At 50.6% G+C, this 15,584-nt stretch overlaps 7 protein-coding genes across 7 annotated transcripts; 3 read left to right on the forward strand and 4 right to left on the reverse strand.

Annotated features, from left to right (window-relative positions):
• Positions 1–121: 121 nt before the first annotated feature.
• Positions 122–3,932, forward strand: rpc2 (DNA-directed RNA polymerase III core subunit RET1; the record flags this gene model as incomplete). The annotated part of the gene is made up of 3 exons (XM_046091273.1): positions 122–181; positions 272–1,056; positions 1,121–3,932. The coding sequence occupies 3 exons, from the start codon at positions 122–124 to the stop codon at positions 3,930–3,932; spliced, it is 3,657 nt and encodes a 1,218-aa protein (XP_045947250.1).
• A 510-nt stretch (positions 3,933–4,442) lies between these two features.
• LDX57_009543 (TMEM53 family protein) lies at positions 4,443–5,318 on the reverse strand (the record flags this gene model as incomplete). Its single annotated transcript, XM_046091274.1, has 1 exon — positions 4,443–5,318. One exon carries the CDS (start codon positions 5,316–5,318, stop codon positions 4,443–4,445), a length of 876 nt encoding a protein of 291 aa, XP_045947251.1.
• A 582-nt stretch (positions 5,319–5,900) lies between these two features.
• Positions 5,901–7,134, reverse strand: UFD1 (polyubiquitin-binding protein UFD1; the record flags this gene model as incomplete). Its single annotated transcript, XM_046091275.1, has 3 exons — positions 5,901–6,683; positions 6,757–7,074; positions 7,132–7,134. The coding sequence occupies 3 exons, from the start codon at positions 7,132–7,134 to the stop codon at positions 5,901–5,903; spliced, it is 1,104 nt and encodes a 367-aa protein (XP_045947252.1).
• A 219-nt stretch (positions 7,135–7,353) lies between these two features.
• rvb2 (RuvB family ATP-dependent DNA helicase reptin) lies at positions 7,354–10,850 on the reverse strand. The gene is made up of 3 exons (XM_046091277.1): positions 10,712–10,850; positions 10,213–10,659; positions 7,354–10,149 (listed from the first exon to the last, which is right to left on the reverse strand). The coding sequence occupies exons 1-3, from the start codon at positions 10,718–10,720 to the stop codon at positions 9,193–9,195; spliced, it is 1,413 nt and encodes a 470-aa protein (XP_045947254.1). The 5' UTR covers positions 10,721–10,850; the 3' UTR covers positions 7,354–9,192.
• On the forward strand, positions 7,463–8,827 carry LDX57_009545 (GYF domain-containing protein; the record flags this gene model as incomplete). Its single annotated transcript, XM_046091276.1, has 1 exon — positions 7,463–8,827. One exon carries the CDS (start codon positions 7,463–7,465, stop codon positions 8,825–8,827), a length of 1,365 nt encoding a protein of 454 aa, XP_045947253.1.
• Positions 10,851–10,944: 94 nt separating the features above from the next.
• LDX57_009547 (uncharacterized protein) lies at positions 10,945–13,911 on the forward strand. Its single transcript, XM_046091278.1, has one exon. It carries the CDS (start codon positions 11,202–11,204, stop codon positions 13,650–13,652), a length of 2,451 nt encoding a protein of 816 aa, XP_045947255.1. The 5' UTR covers positions 10,945–11,201; the 3' UTR covers positions 13,653–13,911.
• A 1-nt stretch (position 13,912) lies between these two features.
• Positions 13,913–15,532, reverse strand: LDX57_009548 (putative alpha/beta hydrolase). Its single transcript, XM_046091279.1, has 6 exons — positions 15,057–15,532; positions 14,954–14,993; positions 14,760–14,884; positions 14,511–14,706; positions 14,127–14,430; positions 13,913–14,070 (listed from the first exon to the last, which is right to left on the reverse strand). Exons 1-6 carry the CDS (start codon positions 15,239–15,241, stop codon positions 14,039–14,041), a joined length of 882 nt encoding a protein of 293 aa, XP_045947256.1. The 5' UTR covers positions 15,242–15,532; the 3' UTR covers positions 13,913–14,038.
• Between the last annotated feature and the right edge of the window lie 52 nt (positions 15,533–15,584).

Raw genomic sequence — 15,584 nt, forward strand, 5'->3', positions numbered from 1 at the left:
ATAACGAAAAGAAATTGTGCCCTCCACTTCGGCACCAGCATGACTCTGTCTCCCGCACCGCTTCTTTGACGTAAACGGTTCCTGGAGTCGGTCATAGGTGCAAATCACCGTCGTGCCAGCCATGCCTCCCCGTAAAAGGCCTCAGGCTGTTGCTGCCAGCGCTCGAGCAAAGGCATCAGAGGTGAGGCAAAAGTTTCTCCGCACCGGCGATCGATTTCATTTGATTCTATGCGATGGATTGATGCTAACATTCTATGATTTCCTGCTGTAGTCTGCCGCCAAAGCAGCCGCTGCCGAAGCAGAAAAGCAAAAAGCCGCCTCCCTGTCCAACCCGCCGCCTGCGCCGGAAAAGTCCGCGGAGGAGAATGCTCAGTCGCAAAATCAGCAGGGAGAAGATTCGCATACGTCCTACCGCCATCGGGATCCATTCGACGCTCTCCTCGAACCTTTCTACTACAATAAATCTCTCACGGATCCCATCAATACCGCCAAGGATAAATGGAACCTGTTGCCCGCATTCCTGAAGGTCAAAGGGCTGGTGAAGCAACATATTGACTCATACAACTACCTCGTCGAAGTGCAGCTGAAAAAGATCGTGGAGTCCAGCTCAACTATCCGCAGTGATGTGGACCACAATTTCTACATCAAGTTTACCGACATTTACCTTGGGGCGCCGCGACGTGCCGACGAGCCGCAGGATGTTGGGGTTGCCTTTGATGGATCGTCGGTGTCTCCCCAAGAGTGCCGACTTCGAGACACAACGTACGCGGCACCCATTCAAGTCGATTTCGAGTATCTCCGTGGTCGCCAAAGGGTGAAGAAAATTGGTGTCTGCATTGGAAGAATGCCGGTCATGCTTCGCAGTTCTAAATGTGTTCTGTCTAACAAGTCGCCGGCGGAGATGACCGTGCTCAACGAATGTCCCCTGGATCCCGGTGGTTACTTCATCGTCAACGGAACGGAAAAGGTCATTCTTGTTCAAGAACAGTTGAGCAAAAACAGAATTATCGTCGAAACAGACCCCAAGAAGGAAATTGTTCAAGCATCTGTTACCAGGTAAGCCCAGACTATCGCCCTTTTGCATAGGTCAAGTGTCTTCCTTACTAATTATTTCTCCAAGTTCTTCCAACGAGCGCAAGTCGAAAAGTTATATCATTCTCAAGAAAGACAAGCTTTATGTGAAGCACAACGTTCTAAACGAAGACATTCCCATCGTTATTCTACTGAAGGCCATGGGAATTCACACCGATAAAGAGATGATGCTTCTCGTCGCTGGAATTGACAAGGTGTACCAAGAGGACTTTGCGATTAACTTCGAGGAGGCCATCAAGCTTGGTATTTACACACAGCAGCAGGCTTTGGACTGGATCGGTGCCCGTATCAAAATCAACCGCAAGCAAATGTCATACCGTCGAACTCACGTGCAGGAAGCCGTAGAGGCCATTGCATCCGTGATCATCTCGCACATCGAGGTCAATGATATGGACTTCCGGCCCAAGGCCATCTATGTTGCGCACATGGCTCGCCGTGTACTCATGGCTAAGAACGACTCTTCGCTTGTGGATGACCGCGACTACCTTGGAAACAAACGGCTGGAATTAGCTGGTCAGCTGTTGGCGTTGCTTTTCGAAGATTTGTTCAAGAAGTTCTGCTTTGACATCAAGATGAACGTTGATAAGGTCTTGAACAAGCGTAATCGGGCTGAAGCATTTGACGCCTGGAGTGTTATGAGCATGCACAGCAATCATATCACTCAGGGTATGAATCGCGCTATCTCCACTGGTAACTGGAGCTTGAAGCGTTTCCGTATGGAAAGGGCTGGTGTCACCCACGTGCTCAGTCGACTGAGTTATATCGCCGCACTGGGTATGATGACCCGTATCAGCAGTCAGTTCGAAAAGACCCGCAAGGTCAGTGGACCCAGAGCTTTACAGCCATCGCAATTCGGTATGCTTTGTCCAGCAGATACTCCAGAAGGTGAAGCCTGCGGTCTTGTTAAGAACCTTGCGCTTATGACACACATCACCACAAACGACGAGGAGGGCCCCGTCAAGAACTTGGTTTTCATGCTGGGAGCCGAAGATATCGCAACGGTGGGTGGAAAGGAGCTGTATGGGCCTGGATGCTATACGATTTCGATCAACGGAACGCCGATGGCACTCACTCGCCGCCCGAAATTCTTCCTGAACTCCTTCCGAAGACTGCGCCGGATGGGCCGGATCTCCGAGTTCGTCAGTATCTACATCAACCACCACCAGCGGGCCGTCCACGTTGCCACCGATGACGGGCGAATTTGCAGACCTTTGATTGTTGTCGAGAATGGGAAGTCTCGCGTGAATGCAGAGCACTTGAGCAAGTTGCGCGAGGGTACAATGGAATTTGACGACTTCCTTGCTCAAGGATTGGTAGAATATCTTGATGTCAACGAGGAGAACGACTCACTTATCTCCATTTACGAGAAAGACATCAGCGAGACAACCACACATTTGGAGATCGAGCCGTTCACTGTTCTTGGTGCTGTGGCCGGTCTAATTCCGTATCCACATCACAACCAGTCGCCTCGAAACACTTACCAATGTGCCATGGGTAAACAAGCTATTGGCGCAATTGCATCGAACCAGTTCCTCCGTATTGATTCCATCCTTTACCTTATGGTGTACCCTCAGAAACCGATGGTCAAATCCCGCACGATCGAATTGACAAAGTACGACCATCTCCCCGCTGGACAAAACGCCATTGTCGCGGTCATGAGTTACTCCGGATACGATATTGAGGATGCGCTGGTATTGAACAAGGGCTCTGTTGACCGTGGATTTGGACGTTGCCAGGTGTTTAAGAAGCAGGTTACCAACCTGAAGAGTTACTCCAATGGCACGAAAGATCGATTGAGCCCGCCCCAGTATGAAAATGACGCTCCTATCCGAAAGCATGCTCTCCTTGAAGGGGATGGTCTGGCTTCGGTTGGTGAACAAGTCAACGCAGGCGAGGTCTACATCAACAAGGCTACTCCTGATCAATCGCACGGCTCCGGAATCACCGGCTCTGACGTTGGTCGACCGGTCCAATACATGCCAACTCCCATGACCTATAAGCTCCCTGACCCGGCGTACATTGATCAGGTCATGGTCTCCGTCACCGAAAACGAGAACCAGCTTGTCAAGGTGCTCACCCGTCAAACGCGTCGGCCCGAAGTCGGTGACAAGTTCTCATCCCGTCACGGACAGAAGGGTGTCGTGGGTATCATCGCGGATCAGGCCGACATGCCCTTCACCGACCAAGGAATCAACCCTGACATTATCATGAACCCCCACGGTTTCCCCTCTCGAATGACAGTCGGAAAAATGCTTGAGCTGGTCGCCGGTAAGGCCGGCGTCCTTTCGGGTCAGCACGGCTACGGCACCTGCTTCGGTGGCAGTCCCGTCCAGGAGATGTCGCAGATCCTCATCGACAAGGGATTCAGCTACGGTGGCAAGGACTACCTCACGTCCGGTATCACCGGTGAAGCTCTCCCCTTCTACGTCTTCACCGGTCCCATCTACTACCAGAAGTTGAAACACATGGTTCAGGATAAGATGCACTCCCGTGCGCGAGGCCCTCGCGCCATTCTCACCCGCCAACCCACGGAAGGTCGTTCTCGAGACGGTGGTCTACGTCTCGGTGAGATGGAACGTGACTGTCTGATCGCGTACGGAACGAGTCAGCTGTTGCTCGAGCGACTGATGATTTCGTCTGACCGTCACGAAATCGACGTCTGCGAGCAGTGCGGCTTCATGGGCTACCTGAACTGGTGTCAGCGGTGCAAGTCTTCTCGCAGCGTGGTCAAGATGGTTATTCCGTACGCGGCTAAGCTGCTAATTCAGGAATTGATGAGTATGAACGTTACGGCTCGGTTGAAGCTTGAGGACGAGTTTCCCGAGATGAAGGGACGGTAAAAACGCAAAATGAACTGAAGAGAAAAGTGAAACAGGATGCAAATAAGGAAAAGTTGGTCTTGGCCATGAAAAGTGTTCCAGAAAAGGCGTTCAGTGATCAATGTACATATCGTTTGTATGCATAGCGCACGGTGACTTGGTTTGAATAGAGTTTTGATTCTTGTTCAGGATATAAAATGTAGGGGTCTTGTTTCTGCTGGTTCACAATATATCACTCGGAAATCTAAACATACAAGTATTCCCTGTGCTTGCAGCAACCTATATATGGAAAGGTCGTATATACGTCTAGGTCTGAAGACGCCAAAACGAAAAGAACGGAAAAGGGAGATCGTTCAGGGGCTCCAACCAACAGTAGCCTCCAACAGGCGGCAATCCTGCATTGAGGTGCACCTCCTTGACATAACATGCAAGTACTGTACCTAGTTTCAGGGCACCTCGATTGAAACAGAACACAATTAACAACTGATTTTAGTAGTCACTGGCAGAACTGCAGACCACATCTGTTCCATTTCAATACTTCTTTACCGCATCTGATAGTTTCAAATGCTTACTCACGATCTCCCAATACCGCTGCGGATCGGCCCTCATATGAGAAACATGCGGCGAGCCATCGAACTTCTCCCGCCGAACCACCCACCCCCTAGACTGCGCTTCGGCTGCATGCGCCTCGATATCCATCCAGTTGACCAGCTCGTCTGCATCGGAATATATATAACACCGGCGTGGGGTGTCTTTGCCGCCAGTCCCGCGCACCACGGACGGGTCGTTGGCCGCCTGGCGCGCGATACTCACAGCATCCAGCTTGCCGGTTATTCTACGGTTCCAGTGGCTCAGCACCAAGAACACCCAGAGCAGCACCTTGCCGCAGATGCGAAGGAGCCAGAATTTGGGCAGGATGAACGAGAAGGCCCTCATTGCGGCGGGCACGGTGGCGAGCCCCGGCGCGCTGTCGAAAATGATCGATGTCAAGCGTAAATCAGTTCCCGTTGCCTTGTGGTAGGCTGAAAGCAGGTTGGTGGAGGTGAAGACACCGCCATTGGAGAATACGTGCAGATAGACTGGGCTCTCCGGAGTAGGAAGCGAAGCCTGCAGGGCTTTGATAGCGGGGGCGAGGCGCTCATGCTGCGCCTGGGAGGTGGAATGGAAGAGAAAATCATTTGAGGTGCTGAGAATGAAGATGATCCGAGCAGATGGGGCTAAGCGCTTATACTCGACCACGTACTTGGCTAATGCCCTGGCAGGGGCATTCATCCAGAATGAAAGTACGATTGTTGGGGGCGGGTTTGGACCGTTTTTTGAAATGGTATCGGGCTCAGAGATATAAACCGAGGGCGAGAGCTTGGTAAAGATGGCCAATGGATCATCCGGTCTAGGATTGGAAGTCATTGTAGATTGATGAGGCTGTGGTGGTTGAGGCAGGTTATGAACAGTTCTTCCAACCGAGGTAAACGGTAGGGCCAAGAGGCGAGAAATATCAATGAATGTAGAATCCTGTTAACAGATACGACTCAACAGGTCTAACACTTGATGCTCGGGGGGATTGAATGAAGTTAAGTGCCCAAGGCGCAGTCGATCCGTATTAAACGGGGGCGGCGCTCAGCGATAAGTCGCCGTTCGGAAGGCCGCAGCAAAAGAGTCTCGGCGTTCCCTGCTGCCGTTAGTCACGAATACGTTCAGTCCAAGCCTTTCGGGGCATCAGGGCTATTAAATTGCAATCTTGGCTTACTAGTCATTCTCTACTTGCGTCGCACTAAAGCGATGAAACGAAAACAGTAACTCCTAATTAAACGCCAGTCCTCGCTATGCTCTATGTTAAGTCCGACCTGTGATTTGTTTGGTGCCCCCTGATATTGAGAGACGACATGGTTGGTATTCGCCAGGTAGAAAGTAGAAGAAGATCGAAGGAAATAAGATCGTCGACGAGAAACGCCACAAATACCATTAACCCATTGCATTGTTCACACGACATTACGTAGGAGTTGCCGAACCCCCCGTGTCCTTCTTCTTCCCCCGAAGCGTCTGTCCAGCTCCTTGGAAGCGTGGCTTCTCTTCCTCTACAACTTCCCCGCTTTCATCTCGCTTCTTCACAGGCTTGATCGCATACCCAAAGAACAATTGATTTGGCGGCAGCCGTAGGGGCTGGGGTCCGTTGGTCCTTTTGACTGGTGGAGGGTGTTGCGGATTACTGGCCCCCGGTGTGGGCGTCGAAGCCTTGGGGGTTGGTGTTTTGCTGCCCTTCTTGGCATTCAAACGATGTCCACCAACGAGAAAATTTGACGACACCGCTCGCGCACCTGTGGCAGCATCGGTCGATTCAGGTGCAATGGCAGCATAGTTGATTGCCTGTGCCATTGTCCCTTGTGGATGAAGTAATCCGCCCGACGGCAGCTTCCCAGTGCCACTCCGAGGGGTGCTGGTGCCGCTCTGACGTTGGATCTCCTCGTATCCGACGGGCGGCGCGAAGTCGACTTCCAGATCTGTTTCCAGAACGGAGACAGCCTTCGCGTTCGTCGAAGGTTTTGTTTCCAGAACCGCCATCTCGTACACCTGATCATTGTATGCGAAGGTGAAAACGTCGCCCTTGGTGAGACAAGAGAAATTGCGGAAGGCATTTTCTAGGACGGCTTTGGGATCACTGATGTCAAGGAACGAGGTGGACTGAGCCTGCAGCTTGATGAATTGGCCGGGTGGAAGATCGGTCGACTTGATTTGAACGAGGTCACCGGGTTCGAGCAGGAGGGTTTGCATCAACTGCACAGGTCCCCGATAATCAGTACAGACGCGACAGGAAAGGCGAGCTATTTGATGACCAAGCAAAACCTACCCAGTAAGGTAAATAAATCTTCCCTTCTTCGGCGATGAACTCCAATACACCAGCATGGGTCATTCGCTCCCGAGCCCCGTTGTGTAGTTCGAAAAGCATAGGATATGTAATATGCAGCCGAGTCAATTTATCCAGGGCGCTGGGCGGCATGATGACCTTGCCGCCGTGGTTGACATTCTCTCGTTCGGGGCCGGGCATCATCACGACGGGGTAGCATCGATAGTATTCGTCAAAACGGCGCGCGGCTCCTCCAGAGCGAAGCATGGACGAACCGTAAACGCCCTCCATTGGGTCGTCACCCCAGTAATCCGGACGAAACTACTATCGTCAGTATACAAAGAGGTTGACCAGGACTGGAGCAGTGAGGGGTTTTACCATCTCGGAAGCTGAGGACGCTTGCGATCAAAATTTCCCGTAATTTGGGAGCTGGAATTAGGCAATTTGCGAAAGAAAGGCTCAATAGAGGTTGATGCTATCGACAAGATGGAGAAGTTGAGGGAAGGTCGTGGAGCAGTGATCGATCGCCCGCAGTGACGCAAATGCCTCCGCCATGATTTTCCGACCCGACCCCGGACAAGCTCGAGCGCGCATTTTCAACTTTCACTTTCGTAGCTTTTTTTCTAACTTCGACTCTTGCGGAAATTGCTTTATCTTTGTCATCTCAGTCGAAATTAGCCCTTCCCATTATACGCAAACCCGACTTCCAATGTCTGGCTTTCAAGCTCGCCCCAAGCGGGCGGGTGAAGACTTCTCGCGAACACACCATGAAGAAGACGATGCGAACGATCCTTCATCGAAGAAACCGCGGTTTGACCTGCGAAACCCCTCCACACTTGCCCCAGATGCCTTGGACGACGATGTTGTTTTAGATGCAGACGAAATTGGCCGTCGTGGACAACAAGTGCGCCGTAAAGCCGTCAATCTAGACGGTTACGACTCTGACAGCGACAACGAAGGCTTCGATGCGCGGTCGGAAGCCAAGTCAAAGGCCAGTCGCGCGAAACAGGATGCCGACGATGACGACATGTTTGCGGAACTACAAGAGGATTTCGGCGCAGAGGAAGTCGATGCCGACGAGGCCATGCGCAAGAACAAGAAGAATGTACGCTTCCTGCGAGATGACGAAATTGAGGGTCAAGTCGCCGGATCAAAGGGTGGAGGCACATTACATGCGGATCTAAGCCGAGGGCCCGGCGAAGTAGACGTGAACGAGGCAGAAAGCGACAGTGAAATTGGAGAGGAAGAACGTGCCAAAGTCGACGGGGAAATGGACGAGGAGCTAGGGGCAGGATCGAAGAAAAAGCATGCGCCCTTGCTTGACGCTTTCAACATGAAGACGGAACAAGAAGAAGGCAAATTCGATGAGCAAGGCAACTACATTCGAAAAGCTGTCGACCCCGATGCAGTCTACGATACGTGGCTGGAAGGCGTCTCGAAGAAGGAGATTCGACGCGCGAAGGAGGCTGCCGACAAAAGAGAGACTGAGAGGAAGGAAAAGGACAGGGCGAACGATAGTGTTCTTGCGTCAGATGTCTTGAAAACCCTTATCATCAACCTCAAGCGGGGCGAAACGATACTTGAGGCATTGGCCAGGATAGGCAAGGGAGCCCCCAAAAAGCCGAAATGGCAGAACAACCGCAACAAGAATAGATCCAAGCAAAAGGAGACCGCAGTCGAAGATACGGATATGACTGAAGATGATCCGAAAGAGGCTGCGCGGAAGAAGGCCATTGAGGATATTACGGGGGCGGCGGATATCCTCATGACCAGGGGCCAAGCCGACATATACGATACGGAACGTGAGCTACTGACTCGGCAATATCGTCGGGAAACCGGGGAAGAATGGGTTGATCCGCCGGAGGAGGACACCACGACCAACGGTGATCCTCAAGCTCTTACTATGTGGCAATTCCGTTGGTCTGATGCCCGCGACGGTGGAATAGTACATGGTCCATACGATAGTGCAACGATGGAGTCATGGAAACACGCTGGTTACTTTGGCGAGGGCGTTGAGTTTCGACGGACTACAGACACGGGCGAATGGAGCAGGGAAGCTGATTTCTCTCGATAATGAGTTACATGGACAAAAGACATACATCAAGAGCCAATCTGTGGAGTATCAAGCCACATCCTGGGATGTTTCGTTTCACAATTATCGTTCGAGCGTAGACACGCTCTTTTAATGCTATGATTTAACAGATTCCAATTCGAGACCCAATAACAAAATACCCACACAGCTGATTTCTGAGCAAAGCGCCAGCATTATCGTACATCACTTGATGTTGTAAAGAAAACCAAGGGAATAATAATAAAGAAAATGAAAAGTAACGAAAAACATCTCACAAATTTTTATTTCTTTTCCACACGCTCAATCACCCTGTTTACTCCATTCTTGCAACATCAGGCCCAATTTAGACCATTCATTTCAGAGTCACTTCACGAGATCTCCATGGCATCCCCATTCGCTGCTGCCGCGGAGAAGTTCACCGATCCCTGGTCACCGATGAAGCGCTGCTCATAGGCATTGACAAACTTGACACTTCGGGCAGGGTCGTAGAACAATCGGTAGCTGCGCTGAACGTCATCAATGCTGACCTCCTTTGCCTTCCGCTTCTGACACAGAAGATGGGATGTTGTGACAATATGACTGGCATATCGGAGGTTTGACTCTTGTCCAATCTTGGTGAGAAGTGCCAGAGCGTCTGGGGACAGATCGATCTCCTCCTCCTGTGCTCGGATGGCTAGGATTTGTCTTATTTCGTCGGCTGAGTATGGCTGGGTGCTAACGATCACCACACGGTCAAGGAAATCAAGAGGCAGTCCGTGAGGGGAGTTGTAGGTCGTTCCCCGAATCCGAGCATGACCACGGTTACTAGCCATGATCACGATGGGGGCGAGTTCAGCCTCCAAGGCACGGTTGACATAGGAGAAGCATTCAATGTCAAGCATGTGTACTTCATCAATGAACAAGACTCCGGGGATAATTTCCGCCTTGCCCTCTTCCTTCCACTCAGCCACCTTGGTGTTGATTTGATCCCGAACTTCGCTCCGGATCTCACCCGTGTCTCCCGAAAAGAGAGCCAGGAACCCTTGTGAACGCGAATTGATCACGTCGATCTCGTGGAGACTCACTGTGTGTACAATTTCCTTGCGCACCTGAAGTTCACCCTCGGGACACTGAACAAATTTGGTATCAGCACCCATCGCATCGTAGTCTCGGGATCGGGCATAGGAGCGTCCGAGCTTGGTGATCTTGCCGGATGACTTGTCGATGGAGATGATGTCTCCTGCCATCACTCGCTCCTTGGTCATCGAATCAATCATTTTCGTGCCCATGTCGTAAATCGTCTCCATGTCGGTGGTTTTGATCGTGAGCTTTCCTTGTTTATTGCCCTAAGCTGGTCAGCATCGGATATTCCCTCAACGAGATAACATTTAGAAAAAGGCAAGGCTCACGCCCGTAACGCTCCGATCGATCTGAATTTCCACAACCTCTCCCTCAATGATTTCACTTTCCTCTTTAATCCGGACGCCGATCGATTTCCGGAAAGCTTGGGTGAGGGCTTCCGTCTTGGACATCTCCATCGAAAAGATCTCCGATGAGGCGAGCATCGTGAAAGGGACATCCGATCCCAGGGATTGGGCCATACCCATGGCAATCGCGGTTTTACCCGTGCTAGGAGGTCCGGCGATCAACACGGCGCGACCAGCAATTTTCCCTTCCTTCACCATCTGCAAAATGACTGCAGCTGCCTTTCGAGCCTTTTCCTGGCCCACGAGGCCCTGCGAAGAGGTCCTGGGCTGCAAGGAATCCCCATCGACACCAAGTCCCCGAATATGCGAATGGGCAGCGATGAGGTTCAGACCCCGGAGCTCCTTGGTCTCCGCGACCGTAGAAATTGGCTGTTGTAACGTTAGACGGCAAGCATTGCGCGAGAGGGAAGCCAGAACTCACAGCAGCCATTTCGAATATGTAGAACAATGCGCGCCTCTTGAGATGCAGTACTCACTAAGCCGGTCACAGCAGCAAAATGGATCAGAGTGCGAGGCCCTTGAATCCCGGGCGAAAGAGCTGCGCCGGGCAGAATTCCAACCGCCTTATACACCGCCCCGGCAGAATCTCTTGTTTGCTTCTGTCGCTTCTTTAAGCTGCTGGGTTGCGCGACTTCGTGCTACATATTCCATGGGTCTGTCTTCTCTACGTGTACTTTTGCGTTATCCATCTCTGATCAAATGAGAGGCCCGAGGCTCAGCTTATCTTACGCGCCTCAATACGCCTACTTAGTGCTTTACTGACAATCATGCTGTACAAATCTTGAGTACGGAAAGTGGGCACAAGAGAAAAAAAAAGTCTCGCATCAACGTTCTCTACACCCCATTCACCTTATCATCACCTCATTACGTCTCGAAATAGTCCTCCTCATCTACTCTTTGCTGACTACAAAATGAACACCGAAAGTCCCCTCAACCACCCAACCTCTCGCGATCCCCGCCTGACGCATCTCAGACCGCCTATCAGAACCAGTCTAAGTAGACTGCCAGCTCCACAACTTCCCAATTCCCCGGTTCTTCCCCAAACTGCAACTCAAGATGATGCCGGCTGCGGTGATTTTATACGAGGGATCTCGGGATTGGTGCGAGCCACAATACAAGATACCCAAAACCAGGCAGAGAAGGAAAGGCTTCAAAAGCAAAAGGAGTCAACTGAGCGCCTCTTAAAGCGTGCCAGATTTCACCCGAACTTTCCGGCCACGATTGAGTACTATCAGCGGGCGCGTGATGATGAAGATGCCGAGATATCACGGATAGACAAAGCACTTGAGGATTCCACTCGTCATCAACTTGAGAAAGAACTCAAGGCTAAACTCCCATCTTCGACAGCGGATGGAAAGATTCATGAACTAGAGAACGAGATTCAAGCGATCAAGAACGAATCGGCGCAACTCATGGAACGAAACCAGTCCCTAGAAAAGACCCTCAATGCGAAGCTTTGCAAGATGGATGCAACGCATCAAAGTCATTTGATAACACAGGCCAAACACAATAGGGATTCTAAAGAGCGCATGGATCATTATCAAGCGTTATCCTCCTCTTCAGAGACAAAATTTGCCAATATTACTGCGGAAATGGACAATTTCAAACAGAAAGCCATGGCCCTTGAGGCGGCATCTGCCCCCATTACTGCGGAAATGAACAAGTTGAAACAGAAAGCCGCGGCCATTGACACCCGAATCGACCAGCTATTGGAGTCACAAAATGACTGCACTCACTCTGTTGCTAAAACAGTCGAGAAGACGAAGGAACAGCAGGAGAAGCTGGACGGCATCAAGCTCCAAGTGGATGGTATTAAGCTCCAAGACGTGGTGGAGCCAATCCGGAAAGGGATGTATGAAATCAGGACCCGCTTGCTCTCTTATGAAAGTAGCCATGGGTCTGCTGGACGCCAAGAACAGCATATACCCCATGCTGAACTGCAAAATCTTGCCTCGCGAGTTCAAACGCTGGAGGGAGCTCCCAACCTGATGCCTCAGGTCCAATTGGTCCACGATGGTTTGAAAGCGCTCACAGAAATCCGCAGGAAAGGCGATGATCTTCACTTCGAAGAATTGGATAAAATCAAGCAAAGGGTGAAAGATCAGGCGGATAAATCGGCAGACATGTCTAATGAAATTGCACGCCTTGCAAATGGGCTGCAAAGTTTAAGTCAGTTGAACCCGACAGCTCAACAAGTTGCGACAGTGGCCGGGTTTGTTCAGCACGCGCAGAAGACCCTTGAGAGCCTCACGGTAGGGTTGCATTCGCTGGAGACTAGGTACAACAATCTATCAACGGAAACGGTTGTCAAGAACATGGTCGTTGCAATGCAAGAGATGTATCCGAACATCAGTCAATTGACAGACCAGACTAGCAAACTCAAAGGGCTTATTGACAAAGAATTGCCTCCGTTGCTGGCTAGAATTGACCGAATAGATCGAAAACTACAATCTCACATCGACACGACACGACAAGATGCTATTGCCCGCATGGAGCAATTAAATCGTCTAAAGGATGACCATTCGACTTTATCTCAGTCCCTGGGGCCTCTGTGGGAACGCTTCGGCTCGGAAGACCAGCAGCTAGTCGGCAGCGAAGAATTTCGCACGCTGCAGGCCGACCTATCATCTTTGGTCAACAAGATCAATGAATATCCAGTTAAAGACGAAATCCTCACTTTCGGGGATGTGGAGGTGCTCAAGTCACAATTTAATGTTCTAGATCAAAGAATGGGCGCGTTCAGAACCAGCTTTAACGAACAATTAGGTGCCAAGGCGGACGATGACAGAATCAGACAGACCGTGAACAAAGAGCGAGATTTCCTCATGAAGCAGATCGGCAGCATATCCGCCACCATCGCGGAATTACACAAAAACATCAAAGACTTGAAGGCGGCAGATACCAAGCAATATGAAAAGCTCATATCTCAGGAGGGTGACATCGACGCGTTGCGAGACCACCTCAAAAAGCTCCAAGAGTCTACGCTCGACAAATACCAGCATCTATGCAAGAAGCTGGACGACATCATAGCGACCACGAGTTCACATGCATCCAATGCGTCGACACCAGTAACAGCTCAGGAGGGCTCTACACCGCTACAGAAGACTAAGCAGGAAAGCCCTGCCCCCGAGGCGACTCGAGTTGAAGCCGCTGCGGAGTCCAGCCCAGCTCTCGTTTTACAGGAACAGAAAAAGAAAAAGAAACGGCCTCGTCCGTCGAGTCAAGCGAACGAAGAGAAGGACTCAGCGCCTCCGTCAGAATCCCCGGTTTCGACGCCTAGACCAGATGAAACCCCAGAATTGAGAAAGAAGAGGAGAAAGAAGAAGCGGAAGGTCGAGGGACCAATTACCATCGACGACTAAGATGAAGACTTGTTTGTACATCAACATTCATCACCTCTGTTCATTCTCGGCAATATTTTGGCGTCATCAGATACCACCCATGTCATGGCTTCATTACATTGGAATACGTCGGCCTAACTGTGATTTTCTTTTTATGACTTTCCCTTTTTTTTTCCTAGCGTTTGTCTCTTCCGGACCTTGTCTCTTTCGGGTCTTGTCATATTTCGGGCCAATGTATGTATAATTGTTCTACATATTTACTCTTCTTTAGTAAATCTTAGACTTCTGCTGTTGCACATATCCCAATAAGCAACTGAACACCATCCACCAAGTCTCCATCTAGTCTATCCTTTTACCCAACCTTCTCTTTTGGTTCTCGTTCGTTTTGCCTAAGTCCAATAAAGTTTCTAGGGTGTTTCTTGCAAAAACTTAACGACGACTAGAGGTAAAAGGGTCAGCTGGATGGCATCCTTTGGAACAACTTTCGACGCTCACCTTGTCTGAAAGCTTCCGGATTCTCCGAGATCAACCAGTGGCCTGCCTCCACGTTGGTTATTTGAGCATGGGGGAAGAACTTTTTGATGGCAGGGATCGTTTTATCGCTGACGTATCGGCTTTTCGTGCCTCTCACGAAAAGCGTCGGGCCCTCGTACTTGACCAGGTCGGGTTCCTGGTACGGGAAGTCTGCCATATTGTCGAGAGAGGAGCCGATCACCGAAAGTGGCACGCGGAACTTCATCGTCTTGTCTTCTTCCGAGCGGACCAGATTGGTCAGGAGAAATTGACGAATGGGCAGGGACTAGAGGACAGTATCGTGTGAATATCATACCCAGCATGCATGCTGTCTTTCAAGTCCTACTCAACATGGCAACAACTTACCTCTTCGTAACCTTGGAGAATCTTGTCTGCCTCTGATTGCTTGGTAACTTTTTCTGCCTCGACATGTTGCATGCCTTCGACGTATTTGCCAAAATCACTCTTCAATGCCGCGTTGACAGGCGCATTGTCCACGGGGATCAAGGCAGAGACCAATTGGGGAGAATTAAGAGCCACGGCCATGGCGGTCTTCGCGCCCCTGTCGCACGGATCAGTTTAGTTCCTTTGGCAGCATGACTAGCTTCAACATACATGGAATGGCCGATGAGAACACACTGGTCCAAATTCTGCTGGTGAATGAACTTGGTCACATCTTCCGCCATAACTGAATAGTTGTGCTCTTTGGCGTGGAATGACTGGCCATGGTTCCGAAGATCCTAACAACGTCCATGAGCACGAATGAATACAAGCTGAATACTTTGAAGTTTCATCAGCAGGACACACACCAGCGTGAAGATCTGCCGGTTTAGATCACGTGCCAAGGCCCTAACATGATCAATTAGTTAGATTAAGCGAAGAGAGATGAGAATCTACTTCTCAAGCACATACCGGCTAATGCTACGATTGTTCTGTTTGGAACCGAACAGGCCGTGCAGAAAGACAATCGGACTGCGGCTGGCTTCCTCCTTTTCCGGTCCGAAAACCTGGAAGGACAGCTCCGACCGGAGGCCTCGGGTGGTCGAGAATGCACGGATGCTCGAAGCTACCCGAAGGGCCACGCGTATGGATTGCATGATTCTATAACGCTGCGTGAGGGAGCAGATCCTTAGTTGGATTCGATGAGTTCATAGGGAGACTTCTTCGCTGCCCTTCCGCGCCTGACTAAGCAGGTCTGGCTTGGTCCGTTCGCTTTCCCTTTTCTTTTCCCCCTTTCAGTTGGCATCTTTACTTGATAATAGTTGCTCTGGGGTAAAATATTGACCAAGGAAATATCTAAAGGGCATTCGATCAATATTACTAGCCGTGCATGTGCGTGGACTCCGTCATCTTCTCTCGTGGCTCATTCGGGACATCCATAGACCCAAACTACGTCATAATATATACTTCTAGAGACGGGCAGTTGTCCACAGAATCTAG

Source organism: Aspergillus melleus (genome assembly GCF_016097325.1).
Source record: "Aspergillus melleus strain CBS 546.65 chromosome Unknown contig5, whole genome shotgun sequence".
Taxonomy (NCBI): Eukaryota; Fungi; Ascomycota; class Eurotiomycetes; order Eurotiales; family Aspergillaceae; genus Aspergillus; species Aspergillus melleus.